The sequence below is a fragment of the Babylonia areolata genome, chromosome 2 (assembly GCF_041734735.1).
Source record: "Babylonia areolata isolate BAREFJ2019XMU chromosome 2, ASM4173473v1, whole genome shotgun sequence".
NCBI lineage: Eukaryota > Metazoa > Mollusca > Gastropoda > Neogastropoda > Buccinidae > Babylonia > Babylonia areolata.
In genome coordinates, this window is record NC_134877.1 from 31,825,926 (window position 1) to 31,851,138 (window position 25,213).

A 25,213-nucleotide genomic window follows, 5' to 3' on the forward strand; every position below is an offset into this window, starting at 1 on the left:
CAAATACACACGGCATAAACGTACATGAGCCCCACCACACACACACACGCACACACACATACACACACATTACCCTGCAACTCCTCTACCCCCCTTCTCCACACACTCATTTCTAGGCTACGTATTGCAGCTTCAGTTCCACGACACACACACACACACACACACACACACACACACACACACACACACACATACAGATGAACCCTTACTTGTGCAAGCACACACACATACGCCCATATCACCCACCTCCACCCCCACACACATATATGCAGAGATATACACACTCGCACGTTCCAATATTCCGTTGCTCCCACCGTGTAGGCATGCATACACACACATACCTCATCATCTACCCCACCTCCGCACCCCCCTCGCCCCCCTCCCCCCCACGCACACATACGCACGTGCACATAACTCTCCTGACACTTGCGTACACTTACACCCTCTCGCATGCACAAACGCACTCAAACACACAGACCCACACATACACAAACACACACATACACACACGCACAGAGGCTGCCACTGACTGGCCGCAAGAGGGATGGGAAAAGATCTCTGATGTCAAGAAAGTGGCGTCTAGTGTGTTGCTCAGTCTATTGCATTTGGAAAAGCCCACAGAGACTCTGTTCCGTTTTGAAGAAATTTGCGCAATGTTGGTTTGGAAATGATACCGATATTTGATTGATTTGCAAAGCATCGTGCTCTACCTTTCATGCTAGACTTTCGGCCGCTCCCTCTCGCTGCCTTTATTTCTTTGAGGCGATCGATGGTGTGATGGCCTTGTACCTGTTCTTTTTGATATTCTTTGATTTTTCTGAGGATTTCCGATTTTCCTAGGTGTAGGCTGCTCGTTGTTGTTGCGTTACCAGCAAGTCTGTCAGCTCGCTCATTTCCCTTTACCTGTATATCCCGGGCAGTATGACCATGTAAGTTTTTAAATCTGAAAGTTGCGCATTGCCTTATGCCACTCTGGGCTTCCCATTCCATTTTCAAGTTTTCTGTATGAGGTTCATCGAGTCGGTTAGAATCATGGCATGTTGGTTTCCGGGCAAATGGATGGACGATAGTCACTGGAGGGCGTGTGTCACAGCTTCAACTTCCATCGTTAGGCTGGAGGTTGTGACTTTGTAGGCAGCATTCTCTTCCCTAATTGTTTTTCCATTTTGTTTCACAGTGAATCCCCAACGGGCCGGATTGGTTTTTGGTGACTGAGCCATCTGTGTATATGATGATGTCCTCTTCTTTACTGTTTTCTTCTATGCCGAGTAGCTTCACTTCCGCATTAGCTTTGCCCTCTGGCCATTCCCGACAATGTCTTCCTAAAGTGGGTGAAATGGCTGTGTCAAGTTGAATAGATGGTTGAGGTTTTCGGGGTTTTTCTCCCCGTTGTTTCTTTCAGGTCTTGTAGTCGGCATACTAGCTGGATTGTGTCTTCTGCTTGCCCCATCCATGATCTTCCTCGTCCTAGACGGCTGCCTTTTGGTTCTTTGACTGCGTCATGCAGTGGGTTTTGCTGGAGGGTTTTCCAATGCTTTGAAGTAGGTCTTAACCTGCTCTAATTTGTTTCTGGCCTGCACTGAAGGAATGTCAAGCAGGTATCGCATGGTGCCCGTGGACGTGTCTTTTGTTGTTCCAAGGATCAGCCTCATAGCTTTATTTTGAACTCTTTCTACTGATTTTAGGAGGTTGCTTTGAGGCTGAGATGGTGTTGTTAGCCCAAGTCCGTAGTCGATCACACTGAGTACGAGTGGTTGGCAGTATAGCACTGAGGAAGAGGTGGCCGCGGTAGCGTAGCTACTCCATTAACGTCTATGGTAAGAATGTCAGGGTCAGGATAAGGGGTACCAGGCTATAATTACACACACACACACACACACACACACACACACACACACACACACATAAACACACACACGCACACACACCGACACACACACACACACACGTAAATATATATATATATATATATATATATATGCTTATTGGCTTCTTCAGTGTATATGTAGAATGATTTGTTTGTTTTAGCGGTGCCCTTTTACTGACGGTAGTGTAATGGTTAATGCAGATGGGAACACACAAATACCTGCTCTTTTACTCAACTCTTTTAACTCTCTCCATACGAACGGCGAAAGAGACGACGTTAACAGCGTTTCACCCCAATTACCATCATCAAAATATTGCAAGCAGAAGGCTCTTATACTGAAGAGGTGAATGTTGACAAAGAATACCACAATTCTGACGACGGAAGTTAAAGGTTGGGTCATTCAGACACCCACTGGACATCCGAGGGGTCTGTGTAGAGGAGAAGAGAGGACTGGCCGTACTGAGTGAGTTAAACTCAACTCTACCAGCTGTCAGTCTGAAAATCCCCGTGATCTGAGAACGATATTCAAACACTCGTTCTCAGCCCTCATTAGCAATAATTAGTTTCTTCCGTCAGACATATCATACACGTCACGTTGATCTCGTGACAGTGTTTATCATTTTTATTTCATATATTTTTTATGACTCTACCAAATTTTCAATCTTTACGCGAATGTGCCCAAACTTTGGCGTGTGCCAATAAAGGGAAAACACTCTTGTCCTTCCGACGCCATTTTTGTCAGAATACGATGCCGCCACGATGTAAGAGCAAAATTTTGTTGTTTACATATTAACTGTTGCACTCGTATTTTCTAATCGTAGAAAGGTGGCCTTGTTTATTGTTGTTCTGCTGTTAAAAGATAGTACGCATTCTATTGCAAATTGTTTTTCTGCATACATGCGTATTCAGGTTTCAAGTTTTTGTCCAAAAGTGGAAGGCATTGAGATGATCATGACATTGTGCCTGTATAAATATTTTTACAAATCTATCACAAAAGAATTGAGCTGTAATGGAAAGTCTTTACAATAAGCAGTCAAGGACGCATACTGGAAAGTTAAACATCAACAACAACAACAACCATTGTCTTCTTTTGACGTGGCTGCACCCAAAATCACCCCCACTCCCCCTTTCATAGTCCAAGAGAATTAAGTCAGACGCCACTTCAGTCGTCTGAAAATGAGAAAAGCCGCTGGCCCTGACAACATCTCACCAGGCCTTTTGATGAAGTGTGCAGTCCAACTATCTAGTGTCTTCACTGACATATTTAACATGTCCCTTCAGTCTTGTGTGGTGCCACACTGCTTTAAGAAATCAACGATCATTCCTGTTCCAAAAAAAAAGTACAGCCAAGTTGTCTTAATGATTATCTTCCCGTAGCCTTAACATCAGTCGTAATGAAAACATTTGTATGCTTGGTTCTACAATTCCTAAAAACCTGCATTCTTCCATCTTTTGATCCCTTTCAGTTCGCCTGTAGAGCTAACAGATCAGTTGAAGATGCCATTAGCATAGGTCTCTACCACATCCTCAAACATGTTGAAAATCCTAACAGCTATGCCAGGATCCTTTCATTGACTACAGCTCTGCATTCAACACAATAGTGCCATCAAAACTATATTTTAAATTGAATGATCTCTCGCTGCCTGAATCAGTTTGTGCATGGATCCTAAATTTTTTAAGATGCAGACCGCAAGTTGTTAAAGTTGGTGGCCTCACTTCCCCCACATGCATTCTCAACATAGGCACCCCACAGGGATGTGTTCTATCCCCACTGTTGTACTCGCTATTTACACATGACTGTGCATCTCAAAATGAATGTAACACCATGGTCAAGTTTGCTGACAATACTACTCTACAAGGGCTGATTACGAACAGTGATGAGTCAAAATATAGGGAAGAAATACATGAACTTGTCAGCTGGTGTGATCAAAACAACTCAGAACTCAATGTATCAAAAACCAAAGAATCAATTCTAGATTTCAGGAAGACCAGATCTGACCCCTTACCACTTGTCATTGAAGAGAAGCAAGTAGAGATCACCAGCGACTTCAAATTTCTCGGACTGATCATTTCCAACGATTTCAAATGGGAGAAAAATATGGAAAAAATTGTTAAGAAAGCACAATAGCGCCTGTACTTTCTTCAGCGCCGCAAAAAGTTAGGAATTAAAAGTGTGCAGTCATTGAAAGTATGCTAACCTTCACGATTACGGTTTGGTACGGAAACATTTCCAAGGCAGAAGTTGCAGCCCATAACAGAATTGTAAAAACTGCCACCAAGATTACTGGGCTGATCTACCTTCTCTAGAAGACATATATTATAAGCAGCTACTCAAAAAAGCAAAATCAATCGGCCAGGACAAGTCACATCCAGCTTTTCGGATTTTCGAGATGCTCCCCTCTGGTTGATGGTGCAGAAGTATAACGACGAAAACCAATCGCTTTGCCAATAGCTTTTTCCCCATAGCAGTAAATGCCCGTCTCACAAACAAATCCAGTGTGATAAATAGAATTGTGCAACAAACAACTATCTACTGAAAGATCTAGTCATCAGCCCCATCCACATGTTATATGCAGCTTCTGTACAAATGTGTGTGTGTGTGTGAGACTATGCACAAGTTTTTATATTGATATGCACTTGTATGTATCCTAATTTCTACTGTATCTGTGTTTGTGTATGATTTTCGATTTATGTTCGTATCTTGTTATGTACTATCCCCCCCAATATTCCTTGTGATCCTGGTACACTTGGTAATCAAGACATATTCTATTCTATTCTATTCTGTTCTATTTACGCTTATGGCAGCTTGTGTCATGGTGGATGTTTGGGCCCACCCCAGTAGTTTTCACTCCTCAGTCCTTGATTAGATAGAAAAAATTCAAAGGGGTAATGTTAACAATAACATTCACACGAACACAAAATATGTATGTGAACCACAGCAAACTATCAACATATACACATATTTTATAACTATCACCATGTGACCGTGTTCTCTCGTCGTGGTGACAGTTAAGAATGGCTGTGCCAAGTCCATGTTTTGAGTAGGGTTATGCTGGTGTCAGGCATCTGCCAAGCAGATGTGTTGTAGTGTATATGGATTTGTCTGAACGCAGTGACGCCTCCTTGAGAAACTGAAACTGACCCAGATGAATGACCACACATCATTCTAGCTTAAGTTAATGATAAGTAGTACAATCTTTATCCAGCTTAGCACACAGAAAAGTTTCTGCTGGTTTTGCTATTGACTAATGACAATGTAATATTGTTTTCACCCAAGTCAATTCAGAAACACCAAATAATGTGTTGTTTTTGGTCCTGGATTACCTGCAATACCAGCTGTGACACTGACAGGCATGTACTTTGGCAGTGAACGCCAGACCACTCTGAACGAAATTTGATACTTTGATCATGGATCCAGAAGACATATTTCATCCTATCACTGTGTCCGGGTTTGGTGATTTTGAATACACCAGCAAGTTTTGTGGTCCAATTTTCATCAGATTTAATTAAACTCAAGGTTGATATTCAGGTTTGTACATTTCTGGACTTGGATCCAGTGGCCCCCCTGCAGACATGCACATCATCTCTGCAGATAACAGTGCAACTCAGGCTTCTATACAATCAAATCATTCTTGAAAATAAACTATTTTAGTATTTATTGGTTTGTTACTGAAACGAGTAGTGAAAGATACTCAGTCATACTGAAGTGAAAACCTTTTCTTATAGTAATACATTAATTCCATGTCACAAGGAAAATCCCCCAGTAAAAACAAATACTGCTGCTTAAACTATTCAAGGGGTCCATTTAATGTAATAAAGTGGTAAATGAGATATTAAAAACTGTAATTCCCTCTGTTTTAATGTTTGTCTATCTCTTTGTTCCAGTTTCCATGAATAATCCCAAAACAAAGGGCTGCTGCACTGTACACAAGTATACAGTACCATACTAAAATGTTAACACTACAGCCTTGAGTAGAACAAGTGCTGCAAATAATTTGTCAAGCACTGGCATTCATTGAGTTGTTAGCAAATGTTGTAGTTTGACTTTCAGGAAACAAGAACTCGTCTGGTGTATTGAAATTTGAAGAAGATTGGGCCCTGCTTTCATGTGCTGAGTCCAAGACACAGTGGGTATTGATTCAGTTCACTGCTGTGATGCTCTTAGAAGGATATTTGACCATAATCAGTGCGAGAGAATTTTGTAAAAAGTGCTCTCCCCTTGCCAGGGAATTTCGATGATTTGGGGGTAATAAATCACAAAATATTCTAACACAAAAGCTATGCGTGATACAGAAAGAAAGTAAACATTTTTGTGATGGAAAATGAGTGCAGATTCTGCTTCTGGGCTCTTTTACCCAATTAGGTTGATTGTAGATAACTGTTCAGGCATGTGAAGTCAATAATTTTTGTGCAGCAAAAAAGTCTATTTCCACCTCTACATGATAACATCCATAAGGAAAAGAAACAAAATACAGCTAGAAATAACATGCCTATTGTCAGATTATACCTGTAGAGGAAATTAAAACAGGCTATACGTTTATGAAAACAAATCACAGCTCATGCAGACAAGTAAGTAAATCACTGTCCCAACAATGACAAAGGTGGTTAAGGGCAACATAAAAGGTCAATCACCGTCTCAGAAACTGAGCTGGCAAGCTTTTTGACAGTTAAGAGTGTTCGGGAGTGAGAGGGTGAAGTTCCTTGATGACAATCACTCCTTTCAAATTGCATGTGGGCTGATTAAAGTGTCTGCTGTGCATCCAGCTTGCCACCTCTTCAGACAAGTCAACCATCTGATTCAGCGAAAAAAAGCGTGAAAAACAAAAAGCATGTGTTTCACATACAGTGCAGGTCCTACACTGTGTTTCGTGAAAATTGTGGAGCATTGGCGGTTGTCATCCTACAGTCTGCATTGAAATGTGAGCATACTCATTCCTAAAAGCCACGCCCCCTTAACCCTTTCGCTGCCAGGAAAATAAGATTTAAGTGAAATCTATTTGCCAGGGTTTTTTCCACAAAAAACGGGTATAAATTTTCCAAAAATTCTGTGCTCTTTGTTATTGGAGAAAGACCCATAAAAGTATATATTTTCTGAAAGGTAAATGAATAAAGAATACAAAACACATGCTGTTTTCCCATTTTATATATTTTTAGTGACATGCTGTTGTTTTGAAATCAGTGTTTTGTTTTTTGTCACATTTTCAACTTGTTCATTACAAACATTAGTCAGGTAATTTGCACAAAAACATCATATTTTCTGGACAAATGGATATCTGCAAACACAAAATCATACTAGAACAACCACAATATATATATATTTTTTAAGAGATAGATACACAATACATTGTGACTTCTCCAAGTGATAAGATGGATGTGAGGCCACGCCCCCTCAGTCTCCATCCCCCTCATCCTCACCCCTCTCACACGGTCACTTGATTCAGTTCTCATCAGACCGTGTTGGCTGCGTGCCAAGAATATCGCTCTGCTGCTAATTCGGTCATCTGTCGACTGCTAACATCTGTACAGCTGGCATCACTCACTGACAGTCACATCTTGGCCACTCTCTTGATTGCTCCCTTTATTTTCTATCAGATCGTCCTATAAATGTTCATCACTATCTTCTCCTTCGAATTTACGCTTCAATTCTTTCTGAGCATCAGCTAAAGAAAGAAATCTTGGTTGATTTAGTTCGTCACGATCGCATGTCTTGAGCACGGCGTCAGTCCGACATTTTGTTGAGCGAGCGAGGAGAGAAGTCAGGCAAACACTTGGACAGTGACCCAACCAAAACGTTCAAATAAAGGACTGCTTCATGACGTAGATGGGGTTTCTAGCTATGAATAGAATCTAGAGAGATTCCCCAGGCTAAAGCTACCACTATTTTTGCCAAGGAAGTGAATGCAAACCAGGGAAAAGTCAGAATATTTCGATGACGAGTTATCTCGTCATGCAGGCAGCGAAGCATCATGCTTGCCATGACGAGTTATCTCGTCATGCAGGCAGCCTAGGGGTTAATGAACTCTGGTTGACATTCGACCTATCGTCTTACATCACTCATCTCCCTCTCCTCCCCTTCTTCCAACGCTTGCTGCATGTATTTTGTCAGTCATAGCCACTTGTTCAAAAACGCTGTCTGATTGGATAGATGGACTGAATTACCATCAAATGGGCTGTCAATTTCGTCACTGCTTTTGTCAATGACCTTCATTTTCAAACCAATCATCAGACAAGAGAGATTCTTCTACATTGCGAAAGCTGTCCATAACCACAAGCAGAGCTTTCAGAATTGTGTAAATCCGCTGACTGTGACTATTTGCTTTACTGGACACAGTTTTCAATGCATTTTTTTGCACATGATGCAACCCCTTTTTCCACATGTGTATCATGTGGTCAGTTAGCAAATTATTATCAAGTAGAAAGGGGTTGTCTACCTGATGAATGTTCATTTAAATAGTATTTTTATAATCCAGACACATCAAACTTACTGTTCAGTCTGTTTATGTGAATTGAACCAAACTCCAATGAAGGAAAAAATTGGAACACATGCAGGATGTCAGTGGACGTCTTAAAGGCATTCTACTGGTTAACCTGAGTAAAAAAAAAAGAAAAAAAGTTGGTTTAGATAAACATGCCAGTATGTGTAAATGCAACCATTATCAGTCATTTTGGTTTGGGTTTGTTTCAGAGTCCATTTTTTCCTGGTGATACCTTCGAAATAGAAGCCACTGTTTGCTGAGTGTTCCTGTGTTCTTGACCTGCAGCCCACATCATGGCTCATAACAGGTGATAATCATATAATTCCATTAATGGTTGTTTCAGTTGATCCTTTTTTTTTTCAAGTCTTGTTCGTAAGAACTTGTCATCAGTTTCATCATTTTCTGTGGTGAGTTAGGTGTTTATGGATCTTGTTACCAATGTTTTGGCATGTCTGATGATATGTTTGTGACAGAGAACATCCAGTAGTCAAATTGGGAAGGGTGTGGTTATTTGGGAACATGTACCTTTGACTGACCTTTGCTGTGGAATTGGAAGGGTGTTGTACGTATTTTGTCTTTGTCCACGACATTCTTGAAATTGCTGAATGCATCAGTTAACTAATTAAGTATGGTTAGTTGTATTTTCATTGCACCTTATAGTTATACTAAAATAAAGCTTTCCTGGCTTTCTTCCTTTGTTTGCATTTATCTATGATGAATTAATTCATTTATGAACACGAGTGATTGTGTTTTTCCACTATTTTCCATATTATGAAGAATGTTCTGGTGTTTGTGATTGACAGTGATGAAGAAAACCTGTTGAATGATGGCGGAATCAGCGCTTTTAAGGTCAGTATGAGTGTTAAACACTAGAAACTGACGGAATATGTTTATCTTAGGTGTGATTGTTATTTTTCTTGCTGTGCTTGGCATTTCATTGTTTTACTTATTTTGATATAAATTATGTTATGTGAATAAAAAGAAACTTTGTGGTTGCAGGAGAGAGAGAGGGGAAGAAATAATATGGATCATTCTTCAAGTTTGGTCATGGAAACTGAAGACTAAAATTAGAAATGGTTAGAAAATATGAAACTTAAAAAAAAGTACCAGTGGGTCAGACTTCCCATTCATTATTCTGTTAAGATTTTTTTTTTAAGTATGTTTGGAAGAAATAAGGAGAAGAATTCAACATGTATACTAGTTTCTACACTTAAATAATTACAAAAATAAATATGTGAAGCCGATAGGCAAAGTAATCACATTGCTCAAATTCAATGTCATTGACATTTGACTTAATTTGTTTTGACTAGAATAAAGAACCAAAAATAATATTGCATAATATTACTGATGATATGAGTCTTGTCATTCTGATTCTTACATGACAAGCTTAAAATTTCATTCATGAATACTTTCACTTTACAGAAAAGAAAAAAAAATTTTTTTTACTCCAAGTGCACAGAATGAAAAGCATATTTTAGTTGAATAAAATGTTAATGCTCTTTCTGTCATTTTGGTTTAATTGTGAACATGTCATTTTTTTTCTTTTTTTTTTTGAAAGATGGATGACCATGATGCCATGAATGATGAAGAATAGACCACAGATGACAGTCACTTTCAAACAGAATGACACTTCTCAAGAAGAAGAAGAAGAAGAAAAAGAAGCAAAAATGTTACTTGAAGATTGATTTTTTCAACAGGTGGAAGATGATGAGATTGATGAGGAAGCTTTGCTGGGTCTTGGAGATGATGATGGGGGAGATGCTGCCTACCTGCACGGTGCATTTGGGGAACAGCAGGTAAATCTCTGTCCTTTCCTTTCTGTTGTCCTGTGTTATTATTATTATTATTATTTTGTGTGTATGTGTGTGTGTGTGTGTGTGTGTGTGTGTGTGCGTGTGTGTGTGTGTGTTGTCAGTATAGTCTTTATTCTTTGATATTCAACAACAGGCATGGGGTTAATGCAGACTTTGCTTCATTTTCTTAAGCTATAATGGTGACTTGGATATTTGTGTCTGGTGTGGTACTTTCTGTTTTCACTTGTCCAATTAACTGCATATTATATGTGTTTTTTTTTTAAACATATTTTTATTTATGATTTTTTTTTTTAGTACCTTCGTTAGGCATACAATGTACCTTTCTTGAAGCATGAAATAAGATGTGGCTAGAAAAAAAAAACTTTTTTTTTGGCATAGTCTTAGCCAGGAATATACAAAGTCAATGTATCTAAAAAATACAAAAAGCAACTTTGATAGTGAATGTCTTTTCCTTATTGTTTTTTTTTTGTTTGTCGTGTTTCCACTTGATTGGTCTAGTACAGTTATATGGGTTATATGGTATTAAAATGATTTTTTCAATGTTAACCCGGAGAGCGCGATGAGCCACGATCGTGGCTTTCCCGGTAAAGTGCGATGGGCCACGATCGTGGCTCTGTTTACATAATGTCCGACATCGTACGGCTATGCTCGGCAGCCTTCGTAAAACTGCCTCGTTCTGGTGTTACTGCCTCCCTGCTTGTGTTTGCACAAACTTTGACTGAGTTTATAAGTCCAGATCTTCGTATTTTTTGAAAACAATGAGTGACACTGAAGTTGACAAAGCTCAGGAAATGAGTGACCTTGTCACTAGTGATGATTCATTTGCTGACAGGGATTCTGGTGAATACGGCTTTGTTATTTTGACACTTGGGCATGCTGGCTTGTTTTTTGTTCATTCAGTTTTGTGTCTCCAGCCACAAAAACTGGGGGGTGGGGAGGGGTGGTAAAGTGGGTTAGGCATGGGTCTATTGCGATTTCTTGACCAAATCAAGCTAGAAAACTGGAAATTATTTTGATTTAAAGCATTCTTGCTGCTTTTGAAAGCAACATGAGCTAAAAGAAAACATTTATTTCTGTTTTTGCCTGTGATTGCATAAAGTATTGTAGATGTGCGCGTGCATGGCGTCGGTGGGTGTGTCTCAAACAAATAATACAGTGCTTATAATTTCATTGTTTCAGTTATATTCATTTCATGATTCTGCAGCCAGAACATTTTCTGCACAGTTTAATGCCAATTTTGAGATTTTGACTCTGTAAAAGATGTGAAAATACCTATAAACATTGTGGTTGACGTTTTTGGAAAACAAGTTTGCAAAATTTGTTGTTTATATCCAGTGGAATATCTCCAACTACTTACAAGGTACAGCCTTTTTCTTACTTTTATCTGATTCTTCATTCACTCTACTTTCCAAAAATGTATAGGTTTACCTATTTATTCTTACTGATAAGCATACAAATGCCCCAAATCAGAGCACAGGTAGCGGAGGCAAACTATCCCTTTGTTTTAAGCATGATTTCTGTAAGTATGTTTTATTATATCCAGCACTTTGAGGGTTAAAGAAATTTACTGTTCCTAAAACCATCCAGACAAAAAATGAGCATACTAAACTGGAGATACTGTCTGTTTGTGTGGTTGGATCAGGAGGAGCTGTTGGACATAGGGGTGGATGAGGAGGAGATCAATGAGCTGGCAGGGGAGGAGGAGAGTTTCGGAGTCCAGAAAACCTCTACTGAGGTGGGGGAGGAGGAGGAAGTGGAGCAACTGGACTATGTAGATGACCTCCCCATGCCAGATGAGCAGGAGGTGCAAGTGGAGTATGATGGTGAGGGCTTGGTTTCTGATTGTCTGTCTGTCTGCATTTGTGGGGTGTAGGTGGGGGTGGGTTTGGGGCTTCTTGCAACTTCCCTGTTCACTTGCATGTGTGTGAGTTGAGGTTGTTCGTACTAAATGTTTTTACCCTGCCGTTAAGGCAACAGTGCTCTTGTTTTAGGGGGTGTGCATGTTGGGTATGTTTCCTCAACCCATTTAAATCCAGCATGGATGACAGGATCTTTGATATGCATTTCTGATGTTCCACATGTGTATACCATTGAAGGGAGTTCTGGCACTAGCAGATCTGTGCATTTGTTGACCTGGAAGATCAGAAAAATCTTAAGCCTTAACCCACCAGGGGCAGCCAGGAATCCAACTTAGGACCTTCAGATTGAAAGTCCAGTGCACAAAGCACTCAGCTGTCATGCTGTCATGAGGCATGATCCCTGAGATCTTACATTATAGGGACAAGCAGTATTTTGAAGTAGTCAGGGGCTCAAATATTTATTACTATTTTTTATTTCAGTTGCAGTTGTTTGAATATTTTGAAATGGACTGAGTTTAAAGCCGTTGCATGTTTGTTGTGATGGTGAGAGCTGTGGCTGTTTATGTATTCAAAACATTTGCTCAATATAGATAAGTCCAAGAACGTGTGTAAAATGGTTCTTTTGTGTGTATGTGTGTGTGTGTGGTTGGTTTGTGTGCATTTACATGGTTGGTTTGTGTATCTGTGTACATGCTTGCTTCATATGTGTGTGCATGTGTTGCTGCAGAAAACTTTGAGGAGAGCACTGTGTCAGAGGAGGCCGACCTGTCCCAGGAGGAGGGTCACCAGAGGTCGGTCACCCAGTCGTCCTTCAGTGACACACCCACCCAGGTAGGCACACATTGTCTTGTTGCAGTGCATTGTTCTTGAAGCAGACATGCCTGCCATTCCAGAAGGGCTGTATTTGTCACGGAAAATTGTAAAAATTACCATGCGTTATGGGATAAAAACAATTTATGGTGGTACCCTTTTTTTTTTTTATAACTTAAAAAAACCCAAACACTTTTTGCATTTCTGTGTGTGTGTGTGAACTGGTGGGATGGTGTTTGATTGCAACAGAAGGACTGTTGTTTTCTCCGTTGTTTTTTGTTTTTGTTTTTTTCTTGTGTGCGTGTGTGCGTTTCATGATTTTTTGTGCGTGTGTGTGTGGAATGGCTGTGAATGGTGGAATAATGGTATGTTTTGATTGTATTTTGATTTTTTTCTTTTTTGCTCATTTTCGCTTCTTTAGCTTTATTCCCTCCCTCTTTCCTCCCTCTTTAGGGCGAGGGCTGGATGTAAAAAAGCATGTTACTTGTGTATCTGTTACCCTCGATAATAAAGATTTTGTCTTGTCTTTGTCTTGTCTTGTCTCCCTTTCTCTGATCTTGTCAAAATGTTTGATCATGACTCACACACACACATGCTTTGTGTGCTCTGTTGTAAGCAGATCGCGACAGCCAATGAGAGCAAAGAGAGTGAGAGCGAAAGTGAGGACAGTGACGGGGAGAAAACTGGCAGAGGGCGCTTCAAGAGTGAGCGACCTAATATCATCACCATTGGCAAGGCCAAGTCAAGAACCGATATCCCTGACACTCTCGGTATGTTGTTTTGTCTGTGTGTGTGTGTGTGTGTGTGTGTGTGTGAGAATCAGGCTCAGAACATTTCTTCTGTCATAATCATACAGAGATGTGTTCGATTCCATGTGTGTAATTACCGGAAGTTTGAACACAAATATTGCATTTTTTAAAAAACATTTCGATCAAGAAAGGGATTGGATATATTGCATATGTGCATGTTTAGTTTAATGTCTGTTTTAAGGTTTGATATTGGATGAGAATAAAACAAACTAGGTTGTGAATATTTAGTATGTGTTGTTTGTGACAGCTTGTGGTTTCGTATTATCTGCCTAACATAATATGTGTACTTGTGACTAGATAGTTTATGATACTGGAGAAGTGGCTGAAAAAAGGGTGAGAGATTATTTGTGTCTTTGTGTGTGTGTGTGGTTTGTAAATTGAGAGTGAAAGAGTCTGTGTGATTTGTGTTGTGCATCTATGCATGTTTACAGCTGTATATTAGCCTGTACTCTTGCATGGTTTTATTGTTTTATTATTTTTGTGATCATCTTTACAAATGCTTTCAGTACTGTTGATTGTGTAACAGCTGCACTTTCAGACCAGAATCAAGATGAGCAGAGGTCAGCATGGATACTACTACTGTAAACAACCTTGTAAACTCCCAAACGGGGCTTGCACAAATTTCACCCAGAAGTTGGGGCTTGAGTTTACTGGATGCTTGGTCCTTTGCGGGAGTTCATTCCTGTACTTAGTGTCACCATGCAGCACTGGCTGGGCTGGGAGTGAGAACAAAACACTAGCCACTGAAACAAGACACTGTGTCATGGAGTAACGTTGTGTTGTTACCAGCTTTTTCAGTGACACATTGACGACTTCTGCAGGTCTTCTGTTCTTTATTTCAAGATCTAAATCTGCACTGCTTTGCAAAGCAATATGATTACAAATAGTAAGCTGAATTTTCATTACTTCATGTCAGTTTTCTTCTTTTTTTTCAAAGTGGGGTTGTGGGTGTTTACAAGGTATTTTACCATATGCACAGTTTAAAAATGGGTACTTGATACTGGGCATTTTACAGTTTAGTTTTCAGAGGGATATTCTTGGCTTGTGTTAAAAGTTTTCAGTTTTTTTCCCCCGTTGTTCCCTAAGGCCTGTTTCTGTTTACAGAATGGAAAGGGGGAGAGAAGGAATGGTTTCCATCAACTTACTTTCTGCAGTTGTCACCTGTGAATTTTCAGATGATTGTTCTCAAACACGAATCACCCCCAGTCCTCTTTCCAGTTATAGATAAATGAACGAATACATAGATAAAAGGCAGTATTTTTCACTGTTAGTAAGAAATTTCAGTATTTGCATTTTTTCTACACCCTTTTCTTGTGTGGTGATAAATTCCATCAGCTTGTTAGTTGTTTCACTTCAACACAGCTTGTTGTTTGTGTGTGTGTGTCACAGGGGTGTTGAACTTTCACTTTAACATAACTTGGGCTTTCTCTGTGTGTCTTATTACAGATGTATTGACCTTTCACTTAAACAAACCTTGACCTTCCTCTGTGTATGTCTGTTACAGGGGTGTTGGCCTTTCACTTTAACTCATTTTAGTCTTTCTGTGTCTTGTCACAGAAGTGTCAGCCGAGCAGCAGGCCCAGATTGACCAGTTCCCTGACAGACGACAGCGGGACAGGAACCGCATGGACCGGGGGCGGGGACGGGATCAGCAGCGCAGAGGTTTCCGTGGCAACCGCAACAACAATGACCAACAGGCAGGGGGACCGATCCGTGTAAACGTGGGTCACATGCATCAGCAGGGAGGCAACTTTCGCCACAACCCAATGGGCCCCTCCCGTCCGTTCGGAGGGCAGCAAGGGGGCCCCATGAACCGCATGCCAGGGTTCAGGGATGCATCTCAGGGAGGCCTTATGAGGCCCCCTGTGAGGCCCATGGGGGCACCACAGCCATTGATAGGCAGCCGGATGGGGGTGCCGAACCAGGTGGGCGGGGCGTTCAATATGGCGCGTCCTCCTCCTCAGCAGGGAGGCCCCGCCCAGGGAATGATGGGTTCAGTTCCCTTGTCCATGCCAGGGCTCAGTGGCCCCTCTCGTCCAGTGTTCCAGCAGCCGCCCACACATTCTCAGCCTTCTATTCTGAGGTAAGTGGTGGTGGTGGTAGTGACTGCAGGAGGAACAGTTCGGTATGTATGTGTGTGTGAATGTGTGAGATACATGTCTGTTTTGTCATGGCTTACTCATAGGGCTTTGTTCTGCATAGGCTGTATGATATGCAGCCTTCCTGTCACCTTGGTGTTGTATTGTAATGTGGTACAGCAGTATTGACAAGCAGTGCACCAATGTTGACATCAAGACAAGAAGGCTGCACATCATGTGCAACATGGATTGAATGAAAGATAGCAAAATCCCTTGGGGTTTGCAAATTGATGAACTTTCCAAATGAAGGAATTTCACATAGACACATTTGATACACAGGGAGAAACAACCCCTGGCATAAGCTGGACATTGTCAGAGGGAGAGATAAAACCTGTGGTCTTAGGTGACTGAGGTGTGAATAAGTCATTATTCAGATGATTCGGAAGAGAGGAGATAATGAGCATAGTACTGATAGTAATATGATAATGAACCCCTGTAAAAAAAACAAATGCTGCTGTGGGGAAATCTGTTGATTGGGATGGAAGAGGGGTCTGATGGTGTTTTTTTTCTAGGGGGAGTTTGGGGGTGGGGGTGAGGCAGGAAAATTGGTTGTCCCCTCTAATTTCTGTATGCCCTTCTTAGATAAAGAGACAGTTAATAAAAATACCTTGGGTGGGGATGGTGGTGTAATGGAAAGTGAAGGAAGGAAGTGTGACTGGTTTGCACTGAAGAGGACTTCCCAGTGTCCCTTTCAGTGACAGTAAAAACTTGTTGACCCAACAGACAACTGAAGAGAGCATTCCCTCTTTGTCTGCCAGGTTTAGTTTTGCCAAAAAATGGGATAGCTGGGTATAGAGCCCTGTACTGTGAGGCATGATTTGAACAACACAGTAGTGGTGAAAAATATACGCCAGTTTTAAGCTTTTTGTCATTTTGAGAATGACTCTGTATAGATGTTCACTTATAATAACTGGGATTAAAGGGTGGGGGATTTGTTGATTTCATGTGGATGGGTTTAGCGTCAACACTCACCTCCAGTGATAAAGTCAGTGGTATAATTATCCAAAGAAAGCGGTAGCTGGGGGTACCTGTCCTAACATTATACTCGGATGCCACCAGAGCAACAACATATGAAGTTGGACAGCAAAAATTTTATGTTGAGTGTCCGTAATGTACTAGTGAGTCACAGTAAATGTGTTTAATGAACACATTTTTAAGGGGGAAAGATCTTCAGATTTAAAAAACAAAGACATTTCTTGTACAAGACATTACCAGACTTTGGACAAATCAATCAGTTATTTTATTTCCTATATAATGCACTAGTAAATGTGTTTGTATGACACATTTTTAAGGGGGAAAGATCTTCAGATTGAAAAAAAAAAGTTACTTTATTTTCTGCAGACCCCCGGTTCCCATGTCCAGTGTCAGACCGCACAACATCCACATCAACCCGAACTTCCGCGGCAACGTCCCAACCACTGTGTCTACCATATCTTCAGTTGGCCAGGCCCGACCCCCTTTCCCTCAGCCCACCTCTGTCTCTCAAGCTGTTGTCAGAATGTCCACTGGGCCTCCGGTTATGGTGAGTGGTAGGAAGTATACCAGTTTCTTTTGTGGAGCTCCTGTTTGGATTTTCCATCCTCAGCCTTGAGTGTGCATGGGGAAAATTAGTTCCTTTTGGGAGTGTCGACTTGAATTCATATTGTTTTGGGTGTGTTCTATCTGGCTGGATGATTAATTTGTTGCTGGATTTAAACTGTCTAATAAGGATTAGGATTTTTTTATGGACTGTGGTAATTCTTACTATATAGTAGTCATCACCTAGGATAGATGAGTTTTCTGTTTGCATTTTTTTGGTTTTGCCTGTTGTTGTATATATAATTTTGTGTAGTTTCTATATGTTTGTGTTCTGGTCTTTTTTTTTTTTTTTTTTTTTTAATCCTCTGGTGAAAAATTGACATAAAAATAAAAAGTCCCATGTCAGAGGCATGTCCTAGATTTATATTCATGGATTTGAATATAAATCCTTACTTTCTTTCCCAGGTTTTTTTCCCTTTGATTTTCTTTTTATTCCTGCATTTTTATGGTATCAACATTGACAGTGTTTTCAGTCCTGATGTGGCCCTGTGTGGTCAGCTGGGCTGTAATTGATTGATTGATGGATAAGTATACTTTTACAGAGAGCTGCGTTTATATGTTCATCATTCGTTTCCTGTGTCTGTCAGGCTTCAGTCTCGCATGCACGCAAGTATTTGTATACAGTGATATAATGATGCATTATGACATTCCTGTGATGTATTGCAGGCAGGGGGAGAGCAGCATCCAGTGATGACCCAGGGCCCTGGCCGCCCTCTGATGAAGGGACAACTTCCGCCCTATGGTCAGCCTCAAGGTAACTGGCCCCAGTTCATCACTGTGGCAGTAGTAACTGTGGATGTGTATTTTATTTGTCAGGGTTACAGTCCTCTGTGTGTGTGTGTGTGTGTTAATGGTTTGTGTGTGTGTGTTAGTGGTGTGTGTGTGTGTGTGTGTGTTAGTGGTGTGTGTGTGTGTGTGTGTGTGTGTGTGTGTGTCTGATTTGATTTGACCTGCTAAACTTAATGTCTGATTATTGTTGATATGAAATTACATTTGTTCTTTTTGCATGTAAATTGAAGTGTAAATTCCTTTGGTGATTGGAACACTAACTGTATGAAAGTAACTGTAACACTAATCACAAGTGTTTGCTGATGGAAGAATGTTACGGTATAGAAACATTTGTCATAATGTGAGTTAAGTATCTGTGGATTTGATGTGGGTTGTTTTTTTTTATGTTTGTGTGATTTTTTGTTGTTTCTCCAAAGGGTCTGCATTGTCATGGATTTTCTTGGTGTTTTTCATGTTGATCTGTTGGGTATCTGTGGGCTTGACTTTTTTCCCCTTTTAATGTTTGTGTGATTCTGCATAGGTTTTCCACATGGGCCTCGTATGGGTGTGGCCCCGAACCAGCCTGGTATGAATGTTCAGCAACAGCAGCAGCAGCAGAGGCCTAGGATGGGGTCTCCAAGTCCAGGTTAGTTGTCTGCTTCTGTCTGTGGGAGAAGCTGTGCAGTGGATGCACTTGTTGCGCATTGGTTAATCAGTTGACAAAGTATCTCTTTTTACACAAATACATGTATGTATGCACATGTGCACTCAAGCAGAGATGTATATGTATGTATACACACAGAGACAGAAAGGAAGTAGAAAGGGAATGAAAAACATTTAATTGATTGAATTATTGATTTAATGTGATGAGTGTTGAGTCTGATAATATGAATATGACGGGCGCAATAGCCGAGTGGTTAAAGCGTTGGACTGTCAATCTGAGGGTCCCGGGTTCGAATCACGGTGACGGCGCCTGGTGGGTAAAGGGTGGAGATTTTTACGATCTCCCAGGTCAACATGTGTGCAGACCTGCTAGTGCCTGAACCCCCTTCGTGTGTATATGCAAGCAGAAGATCAAATATGCACGTTAAAGATCCTGTAATCCATGTCAGCGTTCGGTGGGTTACGGAAACAAGAACATACCCAGCATGCACACCCCCGAAAACGGAGTATGGCTGCCTACATGGCGGGGTAAAAACGGTCATACACGTAAAAGCCCACTCGTGTGCATACGAGTGAACGCAGAAGAAGAAGAAGAAGATAATATGAATATGCTATCCAAACAGTATGCAAAGGAACTCTCTTTTCTTCTTCTGTGAACTTGAGCTGCAACTTTGATTAACAATTGTTTCTACAAGTGTGCTTTTATATGCATCATTGCTTGACTTTCTTCCCCTGCTGTTAAAAGCAGCCATACTTCATTGAGCCTTTTTGCCCTGACTCACATGATCCATTTTCTGGAGCTTTGCATGCTGAAACTCTTTGTTTTCAACATCTAGTAAGAGTTGCCAGAATTCAGCTGGGTGTGGAAGTATGAACATAATCATTAGAACCAGCCTCCTGCAACAAATATGACTGCTGAGAAATTGGCTGTGTAAGAAAAGTTCATATGTGTAATGATTAACAGAGGAGTTGCAGACTTTGAATGCTAAAGATAAGGTGGAAGAGGTGGCTCTGAGAGAGGAAGTAATTATTTGGGTGACGCGCCAGTTGTGTTTATGGTATTTCTTCGATGTTTATTAGTTACCCTTTAGGGGTGGAGTGTGTGAGTGTTTTTGAGATAAGTAGCTCATAGCAGTAGTTTGTTTTCTCTTTGTCTTTGAAACATAAAAGTTGAAACTAAATGGACGCAAGAAGTATGCATGAAGATGGAAAACTATAATAAGTAAGTTGTAGGGGGAGAGGGGGTGTGGGGGAGTTTGTTACTCAGTTGACTGATTCTTTATGTGTTCCCATGCTGTGTGGTCAGGTATGGGTCAGGGTGGTGTACTGGGTTCCCCTGGTCGACATCCCCCATCCTCAACAGCAGGATTTCCTGGCCAGCGACTGCCCCGTCCACAGCTACAGGTAAGCTGTGTGTGTGAGAGAGTTGCAAATCAAAACAGGAGTGGCAGTCTGTGCTGTTTTTGACACTGTTGTAAGGCTATTTGTTCACAAGGTAACTTATTTTAAACTGATCCTATAGAATGTGTTGAAAGCTTCACCTGGAAACGAGCTCAAAACACTTAATCATTTCAGTTCAATTCAATTCAAAATACTTTATTTAACTCCACATACTTTCCTGTGACCCACTAGTGCAGACTCCGGCAGGGAGTCGGATTCCTGTCCTGTACAAACTACTACCCACCTATGCGGAGAAAATGAAAGTAGCTACGGCCGATAATCTCCTGGAAGTAGGTTACCTCCCCTCTGCATCCCTGATACTTTGTCTGCTTCAACAAAAACAGAAAATTCTCATGTAATGGTTTTGCTCAGATGAACAAATATGCTGAGAAATTACTGCCAACATTTCCAGACATAAAGAAAAGCTGGCTAAATCTTTGTTGATCAATGCCAGCCTGAAATTTCTCTTCTTTATACATATATATATATATATATATATATATTATTATTTTTTTTTTTTTAAGGATTTTTGTTTATTTTAATCATCCAGAAGTACAGCAATGTAATAGACGCTTGGTGGGGATGTCACAAATGAGAGGTATGTGAACACACAGCATTGAACAGAAAAACAGGTGCATTTTGTGTGTAAGACTTCCAGAAGGCATGTTTAAACCCTCACTCCAGTCAGAGCCAAACATTAGGAAGAGTTTGTGTGTGAAATGTTAAAATACTATAGTGTATATATATTTTTATATAATATATATATATTTTCCTTCTTTTTTTTTTTTTTTTTTTCCAGAACCCTCCCAGTTTCTCAGGTTTCAATAATCCGCCCTCCACCTCCCTGTCCATGCCTCACCAGCCTCCTATCCCCACTGCCCAGCGCTTCGCCCCCCAACAGGGCCTCTACCGCGGCCCCTCAGCACAGCAGCAGCTGCAGCAGCAGCAGGCACAGGCGCCAGGCCCTGGGCAGTTCCAGCGGAGGGTCGGTGGGGCGCAGCAACAGAGGGGGGTCACTCCACAGAACCGCAGCACTTTGTTGGCCAAGTGAGTTGTTTGTTTGTGTGTGTGTGTGTGTGTGTGTGTGTGTGTGTGTGTGTGTGTGTGCGCGTGCGCGTGCGTGCGTGCGTGCATGCATATGTATTTTATTTCATTTATTTATTAATTTTTTTATGATTACTATTATTTTTTTGGTTGTTGTTGTTGATGCTTTTGAATTTATATTTATTCTTTAATGTTTTGATTCATTGCAACAGCTCATAAGGAGTTTGCTCATGGAAATTAAGAAAAACAACAGCAATAACAGAAACAAAAAAGATGGGAAGAAATTACATCGCATCTGTAAATCTGGCCAAGTAAGTTTGGTCAATCTGCCAGTGTTGCTTGTCTCCTGCTGGTGAAATAGAGACAAGTTTTCCTTGTCAGGAATGTATTTTATTCGTGTTCGTGTGTTTGTAATTTACTGTTTTTGGCTCATGTGTGCATTTCTTGAACTCAGCATGAGTAATGTACAGAGTTTCAGTTGTCTGAAAGTCTATATGCATTGTGTGTGTGTGTGTACCTGTGGTAAACTTTAATAAATCATTTTTTTCACTGGATATTCTTTTGTTTGTCAACACCAAATTTGGCTTAAAATTGTGTGTGTGTGTGTGCGCGTGTGTGTATGTATATATATAATATATATATATATATATCAGTTCTTTCCACACATTCTACTTATGATAACAATGCACTTCAGGGAAGGGCACAAAAGATTATTGTGGACTTGGGCTGTAAGGTCACGGTTGACTTGACTTGTCCCTGTGCACAGAAAACTGACCCAGCAGGCGAGGACCTTGCAGCAGAAGAGCAGAGTGAACCCCACAGCCCCGACCACCAACAGGAACATCACGGTGGTCCCCTTGAAGCGGCAATCCACAGGGGAGGGGGACAGTGGAGCCTCCCCGGTCAAGGCCGCCAAGTTGGACGATAACACTGTCTTGACCGTATGTTACTCTGAAGAAAAATAGATAATGATAGATAAATGAAATGAATTAAAAGAAAAACAGCAACCACCACACAATAGATGATGATTGATAGATGAAAAAAAAAGACTTTTCAAAGGGGAAAAAGAGGGGGAGGGATTTCTTATAGGGGAAAAAAGGGGGTGGGAAAGGTTAAAAAACAACTCAGCCTCTGAAGGATTGGGCGTCCATATCATTGCACTTTAATTACACATACTTAACCGTGACCCAACTAGTGCAGACTCCGGCAGGGGTCTGACATTCCTGCCTGTGCAAACTACTATCCGCCTATGCGGAGAAAATGAAACTACGGCCGATAACCTCCCGGAAGTAGGTAACCTCCCCTTTGTCCCGCTGGTGCATATATTCACATGCTTATGTATTTATGTGCATCGAAATGCACTTATAAATGCAAAAACACACACAAAGATACACTTTGTCTAATATCACTTGGAGTAGAAAAGCATAAAATTGAAGACTACGCTTGAAGACTCACAGAAATCACTCACTCTCACGCACACTCACACACACACACACACTCACACACACGCACACTCACTCACTCACTCACACACACACACTCACTCACTCACTCACTCACTCACTCACTCACTCACACACACACACACACACACACACACACACACACACACACACACACACACACACAATGCATACTGGCATGCACATGAACACAGGCTCTCTCAATCTTTCATTTGATGTCTGAATATCTGTCTCTCTTTGTCTCCTTTTTCTTTCTCTGTTGCTGCTATTGATAAAAGGGAAACCAGAGGATCTGCTTGAAAATTTACCTAAAATCAGTTATTCCTGTTGAGTAGCGTTTCCTGGTTGATCAAGGAGTTGGGAAATTTTATTTTGAAAAAGATGTACTGTTTGTTACCTCCCCTTTATATTTTTAAGTGTTTCTGTCTGACGTAAGTTAATTATGGTATGGTTCATAACAGTACAGTATAATGAAATGCCAAGACATATCTGAAAGTGCTGATAAACAGACATAAGATAAAAGATTTCAATTGAATAGGCTTGAATATTTGATAGAATGATGGGTTGCTAGAGGGGGAGGGGGTTGAGGGGGAGAGGTGGGATTGGAAAAGGATATCTTCTTTTGCAGTCAAACTATTAGATCTTATTTGACTTTTTCTTTTCTGCTCTTTTTACTTTTCATTTATATTCTTGCCTTCTGCTTATGAACTGTGTCAGTTGGATATGTGTGTATGTTTGTGCAGATTTTTGCTTGTCACTTGCCTCTTTCGTATGTTCACACCAACACACATGCACACACTCTCACTCTCACACTTTCTCATTGTTACTCTCACTACTCCCCTCCCACCCTGAGTGTGAACCTGACATGACCAGCACAGCCTGTGATGCCACAGGAAGACGACATGGAGCTGAAGCGAGGCCTGGAGGAACAGAAGCGGTTGCGGGAGATGATCCGGAAGCGGAAGGAAGAGGCCCGCCGTCGGCAGGCTGAGGAACGGCGTCGTGACCTGGAGTCCAGGCTCAAAGAGCAGGGTGAGGGATCATTCTGTGTGTTTGTGTGCATGTGTGTGTGTTGGGTCAGGCATCTGTTTTGTCTCCTCTGTCTTCCAGAGGGATTGTCCTCTGTGTGTGTGTGTGTGTGTTGGGTCAGGAGGGTTGTTTGTCTCCTCTAATTGCAGGGAATTGTCTAAAGGGCACTAGTCAGGGATACACAGGGGGGGTAACCTACTTCGGGAGGTTATCGGTCGTATCTACTTTCGTTTTCTCTGCATAGGCGGGTAGTAGTTTGCACAGGACTGGAATCAGACCCCTGCTGGAGTGTGCACTAGTGGGTCATGGTAAGTATGTTACTTAAACGTAATTTTTGGAAGAAAATTTCGTTTTTTTGATGTCTTGTCTACCCAACCTGCCAGCTGTTACGTCTTGAGAGTAGCATGCTCAGCCAAGCTTCAGAAAATGCTGTCCTCACAGTTAAAATGAAGGGCATCAAGGAAAAGATTGCCATGAGTGAAGACTTGACTCCACTCAGCTACAAACTGTTGAAACATACTAGAGCATTCTGCCACGATGGACGCTTAGTGCTCATATGAAAATATAATCGCAAAACTGAAGAATGGGAAGACGCTGCGGTTTGACATTAATGTCTGCCACTTTACAAAGAGCAGTGTGAACATAGCACTGAATGGAATGCTGTTGTAATAGAAATGTAATGTTATGGTATAGTTTAATATTAGCAATGAATGCATGCTTGCTCAAAGTCCAGATTTGTCATGCATGCACAAATATGCATACACACACACACAGTCTCTCTCTCTCTCTCTCTCTCTCTCTCTCTCCCTCCAGCACACTCGTGTGTGCAAACACACACTGCAAATTGTCTTTCTCTCACTGAAGTGCACGCAGTCACCACCCACCATGTGACCTCAGTCCAAGCCACCCACCTGCACAGCACGTCATTTCATGCCTGTCAGACCAGTAGCACTGACTTGTGACAGGCATGACCAGTAGCACTGACTTGTGACAGGCATTACCAGTGACAGGCATGACCAGCAGCACTGACTTGTGACAGGCATGACCAGTAGCACTGACTTGTGACAGGCATTACCAGTGACCGGCATGATCAGTAGCACTGACTTGTGACAGGCATTACCAGTGACCGGCATGATCAGTAGCACTGACTTGTGACACGCATTACCAGTGACAGGCATGACCAGTAGCACTGACTTGTGACAGGCATGACCAGTAGCACTGACTTGTGACAGGCATTACCAGTGACAGGCATGATCAGTAGCACTGACTTGTGACAGGCATTACCAGTGACAGGCATGACCAGTAGCACTGACTTGTGACAGGCATTACCAGTGACAGGCATGACCAGTAGCACTGACTTGTGGCAGGCATTACCAGTGACAGGCATGACCAGTAGCACTGACTTGTGACAGGCATTACCAGTGACAGGCATGACCAGTAGCACTGACTTGTGAC

The 25,213-nt window shown here is 41.3% G+C and overlaps 1 protein-coding gene across 1 annotated transcript in view; it reads left to right on the plus strand.

Annotated features, from left to right (window-relative positions):
• The first annotated feature begins 2,595 nt into the window (after positions 1 to 2,595).
• Positions 2,596 to 25,213, plus strand: part of LOC143300392 (uncharacterized) — a 46,360-nt gene continuing 23,742 nt past the window's right edge. The window contains exons 1-15 of the mRNA XM_076614024.1: positions 2,596 to 2,628; positions 8,553 to 8,650; positions 9,147 to 9,192; positions 10,041 to 10,139; positions 11,800 to 11,980; positions 12,744 to 12,847; positions 13,446 to 13,596; positions 15,193 to 15,718; positions 17,115 to 17,295; positions 18,018 to 18,105; positions 18,661 to 18,765; positions 20,089 to 20,186; positions 21,022 to 21,269; positions 22,033 to 22,207; positions 23,623 to 23,761. Of these exons, the coding sequence (XP_076470139.1) occupies positions 8,637 to 8,650; positions 9,147 to 9,192; positions 10,041 to 10,139; positions 11,800 to 11,980; positions 12,744 to 12,847; positions 13,446 to 13,596; positions 15,193 to 15,718; positions 17,115 to 17,295; positions 18,018 to 18,105; positions 18,661 to 18,765; positions 20,089 to 20,186; positions 21,022 to 21,269; positions 22,033 to 22,207; positions 23,623 to 23,761 (2,155 nt within the window). The 5' untranslated portion in view covers positions 2,596 to 2,628; positions 8,553 to 8,636. The remainder of the gene's footprint in view (positions 2,629 to 8,552; positions 8,651 to 9,146; positions 9,193 to 10,040; positions 10,140 to 11,799; positions 11,981 to 12,743; positions 12,848 to 13,445; positions 13,597 to 15,192; positions 15,719 to 17,114; positions 17,296 to 18,017; positions 18,106 to 18,660; positions 18,766 to 20,088; positions 20,187 to 21,021; positions 21,270 to 22,032; positions 22,208 to 23,622; positions 23,762 to 25,213) is intronic.